Source organism: Pristis pectinata, chromosome 22, assembly GCF_009764475.1.
Source record: "Pristis pectinata isolate sPriPec2 chromosome 22, sPriPec2.1.pri, whole genome shotgun sequence".
Classification (NCBI taxonomy): Eukaryota; Metazoa; Chordata; class Chondrichthyes; order Rhinopristiformes; family Pristidae; genus Pristis; species Pristis pectinata.
The window spans coordinates 33011082-33027809 of NC_067426.1; the positions used below are offsets into that span (position 1 = coordinate 33011082).

General features: G+C 45.5%; 1 protein-coding gene across 2 annotated transcripts; it reads right to left on the reverse strand.

Moving 5' to 3' along the window:
* Positions 1–4247: 4247 nt before the first annotated feature.
* mrps15 (mitochondrial ribosomal protein S15) lies at positions 4248–14018 on the reverse strand. Of its 2 annotated transcripts, XM_052036566.1 has the most exons (8): positions 13786–13998; positions 13528–13584; positions 12285–12360; positions 11518–11566; positions 10188–10272; positions 7074–7132; positions 6343–6534; positions 4248–5488 (listed from the first exon to the last, which is right to left on the reverse strand). In XM_052036566.1, exons 1-8 carry the CDS (start codon positions 13913–13915, stop codon positions 5375–5377), a joined length of 762 nt encoding a protein of 253 aa, XP_051892526.1. In that variant the 5' UTR covers positions 13916–13998; the 3' UTR covers positions 4248–5374. The 2 variants fall into 2 exon arrangements, with proteins under 2 accessions (XP_051892526.1, XP_051892527.1); XM_052036567.1 differs by lacking the exon at positions 13528–13584 and having other exon boundaries at positions 13786–14018.
* Between the last annotated feature and the right edge of the window lie 2710 nt (positions 14019–16728).

Sequence of the window (16728 nt, forward strand, 5' to 3'; positions counted from 1 at the left end):
CTAGATCAAATAGCTGGATTACAATTTAAATTAACTAAAGCAGCAATGAGCAAGAGGGTTATCTCAAACACGCACAGTTTTGAACTAAAACTATCTTGACTTGGGAATAAAGATAAAGGTCCATCAACACTAAAAAAAAACTTAAATTGTTAACTGAAAAGGCAGGAGGACATACTCCAGACATAAGCACGCACGTACTCAACCCAGCTTCTACTTAAATGTATCAATGCCTTAATGATTCCATGGAGCATTGAGTACACTTACTTATCATCTGGTCAAATGAGTTATTGCTGAAATCCTGAGTGGATTCAGTGACTTTTTTTTAACCTCTTGGTTTTGGTCCTGTGTCATATTCTCTGTGTCAACACTTTCATTATCTTAAGTCACCATTTAGCCTTTGAACCCTAGCCTGCTCAACCTTCGCTTAAAATTAATGTCTGAAGGCACAAAGGATAGTGGAAATCTGGAACTCTCTCCTGAAAAAGCTTATGAGACTAGGGAATCAACCAAAAATTTCAAAACTGCATGATAGAATATTATGCAACGATATTGAGAGAAATGGAAAGCTTATTGAGATATCACATGCCATTCTAGAACATAAGCATCTTTACTTTCTCAGGAGGTTAAAGAGGTTCAGCTTGTCATTCTAACAAACTTCTACAGATGTACTGTTGAAAGTATCCTGACTGGTTGCATCATGGTCTGGGACGGCAATTCAAATGCGCAGGAACATAAGAAGCTGCAGAGAATAGTCAACTCAGCCCAATACATCATGGTCACATCCCTCCCTATGATCAGTAGTATCTACAGGAAACGCAGCCTCAAGAAGGCAACATCCAACATCAAAGATCAGAATCAGGTTTATTATCACTGACACATGTCGTGAAATTTGTTGTTTTGTGGCAGCAGTTCAGTGCAAGACATAAAGACATCAAAATTACTATAAGTTACAAAACTAAGTAAATAGTGCAAAAGAGGAATAACGAGGTAGTGTTCATGGGTTAATGGACCGTTCAGAAATCTGATGGCGGAGGGGAAGAAGCTGTTAAGTGGGGGTCTTCAGGCTCCTGTACCTCTTCCCTGATGTGAAGAGGGCATGTGCTGGGGAGGTGAGGGTCCTTAATGATGGATGCTGCCTTCTTGAGGCACCGCCTCTTGAAGATGTCCTTGACGGCAAGGATGGTTGTGTCTGTAATGGAGCAGGCTGAGTCTACAACCTTCTGCAGCCTCTTTTGATCATGTGCATTGGAGCCTCCATACCAGGCAGTGAAACAACCAGTCAGAATGCTCTCCACTGTACATCTATAGAAATTTACAAGAGTCTTCGGTGACAGACCAAATCTCCTCAAACTCCTAATGAAGTAGAGCCGCTGGCGTGCCTTCTTCATGTTGGGCCCAAGATAGATCCTCAGATGTTGACACCCAGGAACTTGAAGCTGCTCACCCTTTCCACCACTGACCCCTCAATGACGACTGGTGTGTGTTCTCCCGACTTCCCCTTCCTTAAGTCCTCAATCAGTTCCTTGGTCCTGCTGACGTTGCGTGTGAGGTTGTTGTTGCGACACCACTCAACCAGCTGATATATCTCACTCCTGTACGCCTCCTCATCACCATCTGAGATTCTGCCAACAACAGCGGTGTCATCGGCAAATTTATAGGTGATGTTTGATCTGTGCCTAGCCACACAGTCATGCGTGTCGAAAGAGTAAAGCAGTAGGCTAAGCACGCATCCTTGAGGTGCACCTGTGTTGATTGTCAGTGAGGAGATGTTACTACCGATCTGTATTGATTGTGGTCTCCTGATAAGGAAGTTGAGGATCCAGTTGCAGAGGCCCAGGTTTTGAAGCTTGTTGATTAGTACTGAGGGGATGATGGTGTTGAACGCCGAGCTGTAATCGATAAACAGCAGCCTGAGCACCATCCGGGCTATGCCATCTTCTCACAGCTATCATTGGGCAGGAGGTACTGAAGTCTTAAATCCCACACCATCAGGTTCAACAACAGCTTCTTCCCTTCAACCATGCAGGTCTTGAACCAACCAGCCAACACAACTCTAATCACTACAGTTTAACAAAACTATGACTACCTTGATCACTTTGCACTACAATGACTTTTTTGTTCTAATTGTATTCTTTCTTGTAACATTGTGTATAATTTATGTTTTTCTTGTGAATGCTGCTTATCTGATGCTATGTGCCTGTGATGCTGCTGCACGTAAGTTTTGCATTTCATACAGGTACTTGAACACAGCTCTGAAACTGTTTGGGGAGCAGAGAGCTGCTTCTGCAGTGATTCCAGGAATTGGATGCTTCCTCCCTGGTTAAAGATGTTACTGAGGAGCTGCAGAACAGTCTAAATGGACAGAGTGAACACCCAGATGTCTCAGTCCATTGCATAGATAGAAATAGGATCATGGGTGAGGTGGGCTGATTAGAGATCTAAAAGGACATTATTATGGAGGCCGTGGACATGGTTGAGGGACTAAAAAAGTGCTTTACAGTTTCACCAAAGGAAGAAATAGTCGAGATTCTCAATGAGCTCACAATTGACAAATAGAAGGAACTGGCAGGGCCGGTGGATGGTCCAAATGGGGTACATTCTAGGTTGCTGAAGAAAATGCAGAAGCCCTGACCATAATCTCCCAAATATCTACAAGTTCAGGAATGGTGCATGAGGACTGAAAAACTGCAAGTATTGTTCAAGAAAGGGTTTAGGATAAACCCAACAACTAAACAGAAGTCACAAGAGACTGCAGATCATGGAATCTGGAACAACATAGATGCTGGAGGAATTCAGTGGGTCAGGCAGCATCTGTGGAAGGAAAGGTTGCGACGCTTCACTTGGACTGAAAGATAGAGCAGAGATAACTAAACAGCATTCTATTGATTTAGTTATTTTACTTTTACTACTACACTGAAAAATGCTTTAAAAATATATGGGAGAATTTGCGTAAAGTCAGATTTCTGTAAGTCAGGTCATTCGTAACTGGGAGCCCCTGTAGTTACCTGGCTTAACCCTGCTGCCTTTCTTAAATAAATGAACAACATTAGCTATCTTCTAGTCTTCTGGCTCCTCACCTGTGGCTAAAGAAGATGCAAAGATCTGTCAGAGCCCCAGCAATCTCCTCCCTTGCTTCCCATAGATCTCATCTGGCCCTGGGGATTCATCAACCTTTATCTGTTCCGTGACATTTAATACCGCCCCCTTCTTAATACCGACATGCTCCAGACTATCAATATGCCCCTCCCTGAACTCAGTATCTTCCGTGCCCTTCTCCTTGGTAAACACAGATAGTAAGTAGTTAGTTAGGATCTTGCCCACAGCACCAGGCTCCACATATAATTATCCCTATGGTCATTAAGGGATCCTACTCTTTCCCTGGATACCCTCTTTCTTCTGACATACTTATAGAATCTCTTGGGATTCTCCCTAATCTTATGTGCCAAAGATATTTCACGGCTCTTTTTTGCCCTCCTGATTTCTTCCTTAAACTCTCTATATTCTTCAAGAGACTCATTTGATTCCAGTTACATTTGGCACATGCTTCCCTTTTTCCCTGATCAAACGTTCAATATCCTTTGTCATCCAAGGTTCCCTGATCTTAATTCACTGTTTCTGAACTCTTACTCTCTTTTAAAAGACTCCCATCTGTCAGATGTCATTTTACCCCCAAATATCTGCTCCCAATATACTTTCATCAGGTCCTCTCTTATGTTATTTAAGACAGCCTTTCCCCTTCTCTGGCCCAACATGCTCTCCAGTCTTTTGACTCTTGCCTTTGTAGATATCCCTCTGCATCTGCTCCATAACTGACAACCAAGTCTTCTGCCAAGTTACTGTGGACTCCCTAAATCTTGAAAAGCCATCTCAGCAAGTTTCAATGCTAACTTCCTTTTATCTTCTTGAGGCATATGGGCAAAGTACAAGTGGCTTTAAAATTAATTAATGATATAACAAATCCAATTTTTATTGTTGCCATTCCTAGCAAATGATTCCATTATCGTCCTTTGGGTAATATTGTCCCTGCTATTTGTGCTAGTCTGTACCAAAGATACAGCAGGAGGTCGGACTAATCCCTAGCAGAACTTCTTCGAATTCTTCTCAGTATCAATTTACTACAGATCACACTCCAATGTTGAGAGCAAAACCAGAATAATTTCCCAGTATTTAAGATTAGGGATACAGTCTGAGGTAATTTGTATTCTTTTGAGTTTAGTTAAAAACACTTTAAAACAAAAACATTGAAGTACTTTAGCTTGCTTTTTATAAAAAGTATTTTTTTTTGTACATTTATTTTTGACAGGTTTTGAACATTTTTCTCAAGGACATTCATAAACATTCAAGACTTCATTGGGGCTGACAGCTGACAAAGTTAGACTATGGCTTAGCTGGTTTTAAACATTTCAGAGGTTTTTTTTTGCCCAAATGCTGCCCACACCCTAAACAAGGGCATTACATTGCACCCAACACAAGTTGGCTGCAGTGCATCAAAGATGAGTGCATTCTTACCACATGGGTCAGTAGCAAGCAGCACTGCTGACAGCAAGTTCTATCCTGTTATTCTATCCAGTTTCTGCAGCCATCTCAGGGCTGACCCGCTGTACTCCAAAGCAGCCAGCATAATCAAAGACCCCAGCCACCCGAGCCATTCTCTCTTCTCGCATCAGGCAGAAGATACAGGAGCCTGAAGGCACATACCACCAGCACAGCTTCTATCCCACTGTGAAATGACTATTGAACAGTCCCCTAGTACGATACGATGGACTCTTGACCTCACAATCTACCTTGTTATGACTTTGCACCTTATTGTCTACCTGCAATGCACTTCTCTGTAGCTGTAACATTTTCTTTGCTGTTATTGTTTTTACCTGTACTACCTCAATGCACTCTGTACTAACTCAATGTAACTACACTGTTTAATGAATTGATCTGTACAAATGGTGTGCAAGACAACCTTTTCACTGTACCTCTGTACAAGTGACAATAATAAACCAATACCAAAACATGGTTTTGATTTAGCCTCTTCAATGACCAGTGATGTTCCATCGGTGTGGGTATCAAAAGATGAGCCAGCTTGACGCTGAGTGTGGGGTGCAAGTAGATTGGAGAAGAATCAGGAAGTGGCAGTTATACAAACCATGTTAACGAACTGACAACATAGACTTTAGATGCACTACATCCATCTACTGGTATCAGTAGGCTTCAGCATAGTCATAACAATAACCAATAAGATTCAGATTTTTCAAAGTTTTCAAAGAGTACAAGGAATTTGAAAAGATAAATATTTATTAATTGGACATTGAAGTTCTGGCTTCTTCCATCAAAAGACAACTGTTGTACACGACAGATACCAGCCAGCAGTGTGCACTCCTGATCACACAGGGGTACCTTCACTCACTTCTCTGCTGATAGACTGGGCTTTCTCTGCAGCTGCGGCTTTGCGCTTCTGCCGTTCGGCAGCACGGATCCTCTTCATCTCCTCGAAAACCTGAATCAAAGCAAAACACCCACGGGTGAGAGCGGGATAACTGTGAGTGAGAGCAGGTGTCTGGGCTTTCCCACTGTTTGTAGTCCACACAGCCTTGCTCTATTCATCCTCCTGTTCAATGCTGGGTAAGGGTTTCCTTTTTGTCAAACCTATTCTGTTCCAAGATCTCTACCAAAGACTAAGCTTTCAGAGCTGCTGTGTTCCTCTCACATTTTGTCATAACTTTTCACCTGAGGTATCTGTGGTAAACATTACTGCAAAGATTTCTCTTGATGTTACTAGCTTTGCATTTACTTACAGTATATGCAAAGTTCACTAAGTACTCAGACTAAGCAATGCTTACTCCTTTCAGTATACATCATAAACAGTGTACTCCTCAGGATATCGTCTCTACTGGGCTGGCATTCAACATGCATCACACAGCCTCCAGCCTTGGTCCTGCAACCATTCTTCATGCATGATTTTGGATGATGTCTGATAGCAGGCTGTTCAACTATAACAGCTGAGTTGATTCTACCTGCACCCGATATCAAGGTTCGTACATTCTGGGGTCAGTAAAGGTTGGAAACTCCAGTCAAACATTAACTCCAGTGCATGTGCACAGATAGAGGTTTGGTTTTCTCAGTGTGCCAAGTGATGTTGGTGTACCCTCCAGTAACTCACTTCTAGCGTTGGTCCACTATTCATAAGCCATTCTATAATGGATGCCTTTCCAAAATAATCTAACCCAATATCCAGAGATTTTGCACTTAACGGTGATCGAGATGGCTTTCTGACTGATTTAAACCTCACACGTCCTGAAGAACGGTTCATTGCCGCTCCCAATTAATTGCCCAGCTGGCTGACATCCTTACCTTTATGCACAAAGCTTTCTTGGCAGCCCAGCGCCGTGTTGCCTTCCTGTAATACTCAGGGGGAAAGGTGTACTGAATGCCCAGCTGTGCACAAACATTTTCGAAAACTTCATAGCGTGTCCGCCGGAGGTACTTCAGCAGCTTCTTCCGCCTGTCGATTGCCAGCAGCATATATCGTTTGTTGGTCTTATCCTGGCCAAGTGAAAACTTGAATGAGCACTGGATACTGGGGCATGTAACTACCCGGGGCTCAACCATTCCTCCGCAGCGTTAGGCCAGGTAACAAGGGGAACTGAAGGTCAAGTGATTCAGTTAGTTTCTGCCTTCTGTTTAATGGCCCTGATAAGGATACTTTTCTTTTCAGCTTAGTGTGAGAGAGGATGTTAACATACAGTTTAATGTGAAAAAATGCTGTGAAATACAGAATCCAGTGAAAGGGACTATTAAAGCTGCACAACTGCAACTTTGGAGAGAGCAGGGTAGTGGGATTAAAGCAGAGAGATGCATTAATGGAATTAGGTGAAGAATGGAAGTTAGCTGACATGGATCCCAGCACTGAGACCAGAGGGGGAGGTGGAGAGAACAGGAGAATGTCTGTGATACGATGCAGACTAAAGTAGTCAGAGTAACAATTATTTTAAAAACCGGCAGCTGGAACCATTTGAAACACAAATTGAAACAGGAAGTACAGATGTATCTGTACAGGTGCAGTAAAACTTTAAAGTTCTCACCTTTCTGTGGATCTGCAGGTGATCCTGGTAATTCCGAATTTTTGCTGTTAAGATGGCAACTGTGGGAAGGAAGGGGGAGAGGTGGGTAACTCAACACACAGCCATCTATACGTCACCCTGTAATCAAGGAGCTAAGAAACACAGATGCTGGAAATCAGAAATTAAAACCTAACACTTGAAATAGTCGGCAGGTGCAGCATGGTTTTTATCTCAGATTTCTAGCAGCTGCAGTTTTGGCTGCTTCAGATTCAGCAACAGAGCGCAGAAAGGGACTGGTCAGCCCACTGAGTTTGCACCAACCACCCATTTCCTGTCAACTTTCTAGATTCTCCCACACATTAGGGGCAATTTACAGCAGCCGATTAACTTACCAACCCGCACACCTTTGGGATGTGGGAGAAAATCTGGTGAATGTTCATATTTCTAGTGAAAGATCATTCACCTGACACATTAAGTTTGATTTCTCTCCCCAGATGCTGCCTGCCCTATTGGGTATTCCCAAAAGAGCACACACTAAACCATTTCAGGGTTCGGTGAACTCCCAGCACATCCTTTACACTCATGTGGTTTGAGTAAAAAGAACGTGGCTGCTCTGGCAGTGCACATCAGGAGCAAGGGTTGCTTCATGGAGTGAAGCCTCCGCTGTTTGAAAGAAAACAAGCTTCTCTTAATCTTTCTTCATTGATGCAATTTTTCCACACTTGTCAATATTGTAAATCTCCTCTGCACCTTTTCTAGTGCAATCACATCTTTCCTATAAGGTGGTGACCAGAACTACACACAGAACTCAACCCGTACTCTTCCATATGTTCTGGCATAACTTATACTCTGCCTCCGCTAATAAAGGCATCTCTCTCATATGGCTTTTTAAACCCTGCTACCTTTAAGAATCTGTGAACATATATTCCAAGGTCCCAATGCTCTTCCACATTGCTCAATATCCTCTCAGTTATTGTACATTCCCTTGTCTTCTTGCATTCCCCAAATACATCATCTCACACTTCTCTGGATTATATCCTACTTGCCACTTTTCTATCTGTATCACATTGCAGTATAAAGAATTCCTCACCATCAACCACACAACCAACTTGTTATCACCTACAGCTATATTGTGCCTTCTATATTTGTTTTATTAATATATTGCAAAAAGATGGAGAAAGTACTGAGCTCTGTGGAACTCTCATTGTACGAGGCTCTGTCATAAAAATACTTCTCAAATACCCAATATCTTTGCTTGCTTCCTGCTGCTGAGCCAATTTTGAATTGCAATTTACCCCTCTCCTTTGGATCCCAAGGGCTATTACATTGTTGAGCAGCTGGGACCCTGTCAAAAGCCTTGTTAAAATCAATGCAAGTTGCATCCTTGTTACCTCTTCAAAAAAAAAGTTCAGTCATTAGTCAGACAGGGTTTTATATAAATACATGCACTCAGCCGATTAATCTTTGCCTTTCTAAATGAAGGTTCATACTTAGAATAGATTCTAATAATTTGCCCAAACTGGAGTTAAATTAGGGATTCTGTTTTTGCTACCACCAATACGTTATGCTGACATGTCTTTTTTCCAGGGTAGGAGAGTCTAAAATTGGAGAGCATAGGTTTAAGGAGAGTGTGGAAAGCCTCATAAGGTATTTGAGAAGCAACTTTTTCGACACCGAGGGTGGTACAGGCATGGAATGAGCTGCCAGAGGAGGTGGTAGAGGCAGGTACAATAACAATTTTAAAAGGCACTTAGACAGGTACATTGATAGGGAGGATTTAAAGGGATATGGCCCAAACACAGGCAAATGGGACTAGCTCACGTAGATAACTTGGTTGGCATGGATGAGTTAGGCCAAAGGGCCTGTTTCCATGCTGTACAGGTCCATGGCTCCAAATACAAAGTTCCCATCCAGAGGCTCTTTTTTTCTAACATGCCATTTTCTAACAATGGCAACATTGGTATCACTCCTCTAGATTATTTTAAAACCCTCTAATATGCAATCGGTCCAGATCCTCTTAAATTTGATTCAATTTTGTAATGTTTTTATGTTAAGTGAGTTATGGAATTTCCAATCTTCTACTCTGATATCATATCTGCTCGATTTAAACCGCTGACTGAAATAGTTCAATATTTGTTCACTTTTGTTACTTACCCTGACATTCAGTGACATAAGAACTTCAGAAACAGCAGGTGTGGGCCATTCAGTAAGATTGTGGCTGACCTGTCCGCAGTGACCTTCCCTGCATATCCCTTAACAAAAAAAAATCTATTGATCTGTGTAGAATATTTTCATCTTAGATAGTCCCTTAAAATGGAGGATTACTTGCCTAATTTACCAAGAATATACTCAGTGATTACACCTGTATAGCATCTTGGGTAGAGAATCCAAAGATTCACCAGCCACTGGGATGATTGAATTACAACATCCATAACTTGCCTTCTCTGTCTCCATAACTGGCCACTTCTGCTGCAAATCATCCATCTGCAGCATTGATTCAGTGGTTTCTTTCTCCATTGGAGCAACCTGTCCTACTGGGCATGTCCCACAGCTCTGCCATTACAGCACATAATACAGACAGAAGCATAACCTCTGAAGTGCCCCATTAACCCACTGTAGATTTCAGCCCATCATCCATCTCATCACCTTCTCTGCTATTTTAAATGATCTTCATCTTTCTTTATTCCCCAATCCTGACCTGAAATGTTAAATGTTTCTCTTTCCACAGATGCTGCCTGACCTGTTGTTTCCGTTTTTACTTCAACACTTTCTGGAGTTCAATCGAATTAAATGCAACTGCATTGAAACTGACAAGGTTCTTAGAGGGCTTGACAGGGTGGAGTCTGATAGGCTCCACCTCCTCAATGCAGAAACTAAAATGGATGCTAAATTAGGATCAGGAGTCAGGCTTTTAGAGGCAAGGAGGGTTTTGCTTTGCAATTCTCTATTCCCAGAGGGTTGTAGGTGTGTAGCCACTGAGTTTATTTGACAGAATCTTTTTATGGGAAGTGGTGATCAGGCAGGAAAATGGAGTTGAGATCACAGAACAATTAGGATCCTACTTCACCTGTGTCCTGGTTTTTAATGAGTGGTTGAAAAACGATGATGACAATTCAAGATGGAAAGAAAACTCACTTTGGACCTCAGTGGAACCAACGTCATTGGGACTCCTCCGCACCTTCTCTACCAGCAGGCTCGTCTTCAACTGCAGCTTCTCCTTCTAAAAGTGAGTCACACAATCAATTCTGTACCAGTGGGAAAATCAAATCAAAGTCGACGGCACAAGCAGGAAACAAATATAAAGGTTATCCCTGCGCCCTCAAACCCCTTCCACACTGAATCTCAGAAAGGAATATTATTAAGGTAATTAGGATGGGCTGTTCCTTCAGCCCAGGTTCTGAATGCACTAAGTGTATTTAAATTCACATTAATGGTTAGGTCCTGGCGTTAATAAGTTGCTCAAAATTTTCTCCAAATCACCAGTCTTTACACACACAGAATGTTAACAGCCAACTGATCAAACCATAGTCACATAAGGATAATGGAAATATGCAAAATTTAACACAAACACTTATTTAAGCACCCATTGCTCCCCTTGCTGAAAGGAAGGACACGACAACCATCCTCTCACAGCCTCGCAGGTCCTCCCGAACTTTCTACTTCCTTCCACCTTTGCAGCATCTCCAGTCATCTGTAGCCTCCACTTCATTCAGCTGTTGTTACCTGGGTCTTGTGAAGTCACCGTCTCTTCTCTGCTGTTTCCACGTTCCTTCACCGAGATGTAACAGCTGGATATTCAGTTTCATTCTCCAGCACAATTCCCCCCTTCCTCTTTCCCAGATTCTGTCAAGCCCTCATGTTAATTTTAGCCAGATCATTATAATTGAACAAGTTGGTGCCCTGGAAGGATGTGGTACTGTGTTGAATATGAGTGTTTCTTTTATTAAGTTATTTGTAACTGGTCTACCTTGTTTAGCCACTCCACCAAACACACAGTCCTTCCCATGCAGTACTGCTCTTTTGGTTCAATGACTTACTATTGCATATGCTCAGTTTCTCAGAGAGTCTATAACCTGCTGCACTTCTGGTTCAGCAGTTGGTGCTACACAGAACAAAGGAACAATTCCAAAAAGAAAGAAAGTTCAACGTTCCTGCCTCTTGCAAGGGGTGCTGTAGAATGGCTACAGATGAGCGAGGCCACGCTGTTCCTAGCAGCTTATCCCTGTTGGATAACCAGCCCTCGCATCACCTACTTGTGTCCCAGGATTTTACCTCTACTGTCTTCCAGATCACTTCTGATACCACCAGCTTGCACACATGAAACTGTCACTCAGCAACAGAAGGGAATGGTTAAGAGATGAATGAAACAGGATGTCGCAAAAATATCAGAAAACGTCACTGTTTGGAATGCCTGGCTCAACACAATGCTTCGCTTAAATATGATCCAAGAAGGGGAAAGACTTACATGACTTGCCATTTCCAGTGAGAGCAGCCTTTGAACTACTACATCAGTCCTGCAGAAAAAACACGTCCAAGCATTAACAACCTTACATTCTCTCCCCTCGTCCATCTTTGTCTCCCTGCATACCACCCCAATTCTAAGTCAGCTTCTGTTCCAGAGCCTCAGTCACAATGAATAACACAGACAAGGTGACTGCATGGGGTGACACAACATTCCTGCTCATTGGTAACTTTCTCCATTTCCCTCAATACGCACCCCCATGGATAACTGCCCTCTTTCTGCCCTGAAGCCCCATTCCGAGTAACCATTCCGTTTGCCAGTCTTACCCCACCTCACCAGTAGCTACGTTCTCTGTATCCCACACCCCCATCCTCACACTCCCTTTTTGGAAGGGCTTTCTTCAAAGTACTAACTCACTCAGACTGTGCGCTGCGGCAACTTATCCACTCAATAACTCGTGAAGTACAAGCAGCTGGGTGCCCACTCAGTAGAATTCCACACCCAGTTTAAAATGTACAATATTTGGCAATTTGATAGTTAGGCTGCTAGGTAAGGATTTCTTACTCTTCAATACAATATTCAAAAATATATAGAGACACAGAGAGGCCAGTTTGAGAATTGCTCTGTTCAAAAATTTTACCAATATCATCAACCTGTTTGAAATAAACAGGGCCAGGTTTGAATAGATGTGGCAACAAGAGGTAGGGGCTGAACTAAATGACAGTGTTTAAACATTGAGCTGCAGTTGTTCGGGAATGATAGCCACGTACTTGCTTATTGCCTCCAAGTCTCTGTAGTTTTTCTTCAACATGGTTGGTGCCAGATCATCCAACTGGCTGGGAAATTCTATCAGAGAAAAGTGTTAAATGGAAAGACAGTGAAAGACTTCATCCAATAATACAGGAAACAAGGGCTACAATCATGCACATATAAGCTTTGTAAAAAAAAAAGACATCCAGTTTGTCTGCTCTGCCATTCCTTCTCACAATTCTCTAATAACTTCAACTATAACCTTGTAAAAGTTCCCATTGAAGTTGTTTCCATCACTTTACCAGACAGAACTGTCCTGCTGCCCCCCCACCCCATCAGTTGGATCGCCACTTCCCACAACATTGCTTCTCTACATCCTGATTCTGCTCTCGGGTTCCTATTCCTCTACCAGGCTAATTTAAACTCTCCCCAAAGGCATCGATAACCAATCCTGCAAGGATATTGGTCCCAGTCATGTTGAGTTGTGATCTGTCTGGCTTGTACAGGTCCCACCTGCCCCAATGGCAGTCCAAATTCTCAGAATGATAAAGCCCTCCCTCCTGCTTCATGTATTCATTTGCTGCATCTGCCTTTTCCTGCACGTGGAACTGGGAGCACTCCTGATATTAATCATTTTGAGGTCCCTAAAGTTTCCTTGCAAGACTTCATTCCTTCGTCCTACCTATGCCATTGGTACACTATTCACCATTCCTCAACTTCTCCCTTCAGCATCCTTTATAGTCATTCAATGAGCTCCATTGGGCTGGCATTAGGGAGGTGATGTATCTCCCTGGAGTCACGTCTCTGGCCACATAATCAACCGTCTGTCCCTCCAACGATTAAACCCCATCACTATAGCTCATCATCCTTCCTGTACAGCTAGGCTACCCATGGTGTTTTGGTCCAGCTGTACTCACCGGCGAACCAGTGCAGGAGAGATTGGTTGGTGTCAGGATGTTTCCACTGGGCCACCGGCAGTGAAGCCCAGGGCCGGGCTTCTCTGAGGGAGATCACGGTCTCAACTTCCCACCACCCCACCCCACCCCACCCTACCCTAAACCCTCCTCACCCCACCCACCCCTCAACCCAACCCCCCACCTCAACCCCAACACCCCCCAACCAACCATCCCAACCCCAACACCCCCCAACCAACCATCCCAACCCCACCTCCCCCAACCCTCAACCCCCCCCCACCCACCGGGAGCAGCGGCCGGCCGGGGACACACACCGACCGCTGCTCCCCCTGCGCCGCTCTGCACTCACCTGGCGGCCTCCTCGACACCGCGGCGAGACGGCGGCCGGCCGGCTCCCAGCCCGCAGCTGCAACAGGACACAGCGAGGGTCAGCGGGCCCCGTCACCCCCGTCACCCCCACCCCTCCTCTCCTCTCCTCCCCTCCCCCCGGGCCGGTCCCTGGTATCCCGGCCCCCGGCCCGGACCCAGTCCCCCTTCCCCCACCCCGGTCCCCCCGGCCCGGACCCAGCTCCCTGCCCCCGGCTCCAGCCGCGCCCCGACAACTCACCCAGCCGCCGCCCCAGGCCGTCGGCCGCTGCCCTAGCCAGGCAGTGGAGCGGACGGCCGGCCCGACCGCCGCACAGGGCCAGGCCCTGAGCCGCGGGCTCCAGTACCGCGCACACCGCCCTCCGCAGCATCCGGCCTCATCGGCGGCGCCACTCGGCGAACGTCGTGGGGAAGCGTCAGGGCCGGCGGCGTGTACCACGTGGGGTGGCGGGAGGGTGTGTTGCCGTGGAGACGGCGAGCGGTGGCGGGAGGGGTTCCTGGGGCGGACGCTCCCCGCATGAAGGAGGTGAGTGGGTCGGTGACCGTGAGGCACAGCAACAGGCCCGTCGGCCCACCATGTCTGTGCTGAACTAATTAAGCGAGTGACGCCTAATGAAACTAATCCCTTCTGCCTGCACATGGGTCAGAGCCTCCATTGTATCTGCTGGACCATGGCTGGACATGACCATGGACCATGGACCGTGGCTGGACATGACCATGGACCGTGGCTGGACGTGACCATGGACCATGGACCGTGGCTGGACGTGACCATGGACCATGGACCATGGACCGTGGCTGGACGTGACCATGGACCGTGGCTGGACGTGACCATGGACCATGGACCGTGGCTGGACGTGACCATGGACCGTGGCTGGACGTGACCATGGACCATAGCTGGACGTGACCATGGACCATGGACCGTGGCTGGACGTGACCATGGACCGTGGCTGGACGTGACCATGGACCATGGACCGTGGCTGGACGTGACCATGGACCGTGGCTGGACGTGACCATGGACCATGGACCGTGGCTGGACGTGACCATGGACCGTGGCTGGACGTGACCATGGACCATAGCTGGACGTGACCATGGACCATGGACCGTGGCTGGACGTGACCATGGACCGTGGCTGGACGTGACCATGGACCATAGCTGGACGTGACCATGGACCATGGACCGTGGCTGGACGTGACCATGGACCATGGCTGGACGTGACCATGGACCATGGACCATGGCTGGCAACACATTCCTGTCACCTTCACTCTCTGTGTAAAAAAACATGCCCCACCTTCCCCCTCAACTTAAATGCACATCTTCTAGAAATCAGACTTTTCGACCCCGGGGGAAAAAGACACCGGCAGTCTACTCTATGTCTCTCATGATTTTATAAACTATTATCAGGTCTCCCCTTAGCCACCCCAGAGAAAACAACCCAAGTTTGTCCAACCTGTCCTTGTAGCACGTGCCCTTTAATCCAGGCAGCATCCTGATAAACCTCTTCTGTACCCTCTCCCCAAAGCATCCACATCCTTCCTATAATGGGGACGACCAGAATTGTATGCAATACTCCAGATGCAGCCTAACCAGAGTTTTATAGGTGTCATGTTTTATAAAATCAGAGTCTTTCGTCAGTGTTACAGAATGTAAATAGCTGCGATAGATTCTATATCTGCACAAATATAGTGCCATGACCCTAAACCAACCTACTACTGTATGCCAATTACAGCACAGGAACAGGCCATTCGGCTCACCATGTCTGTGCTGAACACGATTTCGAATTAAGCTAATTCCCTTCTTCCTGCACATGATCCACATCCCTCCATTCCCTGCATGTTCATGTCTAAAAGCCTTTTAAACGCCTCTGTGGTATTTGTTTCCATGCACCCACCACTCTCTGTAAAAAAAAAAACCTTGCCCTTCTAATGGGGGAGGGTGAGCAGCCAGAGGCCGTGGTACACATTGGTACCAATGACGTAGGTAGGAAAAAGGATGAGGTCCTGAAACGTGAATATGAGGAACTAGGTAGGAAGCTGAAAAGCAGGTCCTTGAGGGTAGTAATCTCTGGATTGCTGCCTGTGCTACGCGCCAGTGAGGGTAAGAATAGGTTGATAGTGTAGTGGTTAGCGTAATGCTATTACAGCACCAGCGACCCGGGTTCAATTCCGGCCACTGTCTGTAAGGAGTTTGTACATTCTCCCTATGTCTGTGTGGGTTTCCTGTGGGTGCTCCGGTTTCCTCCCACATTCCAAAGACGTACGGGTTAGGAAGTTGTGGGCATGCTATGTTGGCGCTGGAAGCGTGGCGACACTTGCGGGCTGCCCCCAGAACACTCTACACAAAAGATGTATTTTACTGTGTGTTTTGATGTACATGTGGCTAATAAAGAAATCTTATCCTATTTGGCAGATGAATGCGTGGCTGAGGAGTTGGTGCAGGGGGCAGAGTTTCAGATTTGTTGATCATTGGGATCTCTTCTGGAGATGGTATGACCTGTACAAAGGGGTGGGTTACACCTGAAATGGAGAGGGACCAATATTCTTGCGGGCAGGTTTGCTAGGGCTGTTGGGGAGGGTTTAAACTAGTTTGGCAGGGGGATGGGAACCTGGGTGATAGGTCAGAGGATGAGGCAGTTGGTGTACAGGTTAATGCAGTGTGTGGAGAGACTGTGAGGAAGGATAAGCAGTTGATAGGGCAAAATTGCAGTTTGTTGGATGGGTTGAAGTGTGTCTATTTTAATGCAAGAAGTATCAGGAACAAGGCTGATGAACTTAGATCATGGTTCAGTACATGGAACTATCTTGTGGCCATTACAGAGATTTGGCAGTCAGAAGGGCAGGAATGGCTGCTGAATGTTCTAGGGTTTAGATGTTTCAAAAGGGACAGGGAGGGAAGTAAAAGAGGTGGGGGAGTGGCATTGCTAATCAAGGATAGTATCGCAGCTGCAGTAAGGAAAGATGTCCTGGAGGGATTGTCTGCGAAGTCAGTGTGGGTGGAAGTCAAAAACAGGAGGGGAGCAATCACTCTATTGGGAGTATTCTACAGACACCCCAATAGCAACAGAGACACTGAGGAACAGATCGGGAGGCAGGTTTTGGAAAGGTGCAAAAAGATCAGGGTTGTTGTCATGGGTGATTTCAACTTCCCTAATATTGATTGGTGCCTCCTTAGTGCAAAAGGTTTGGAT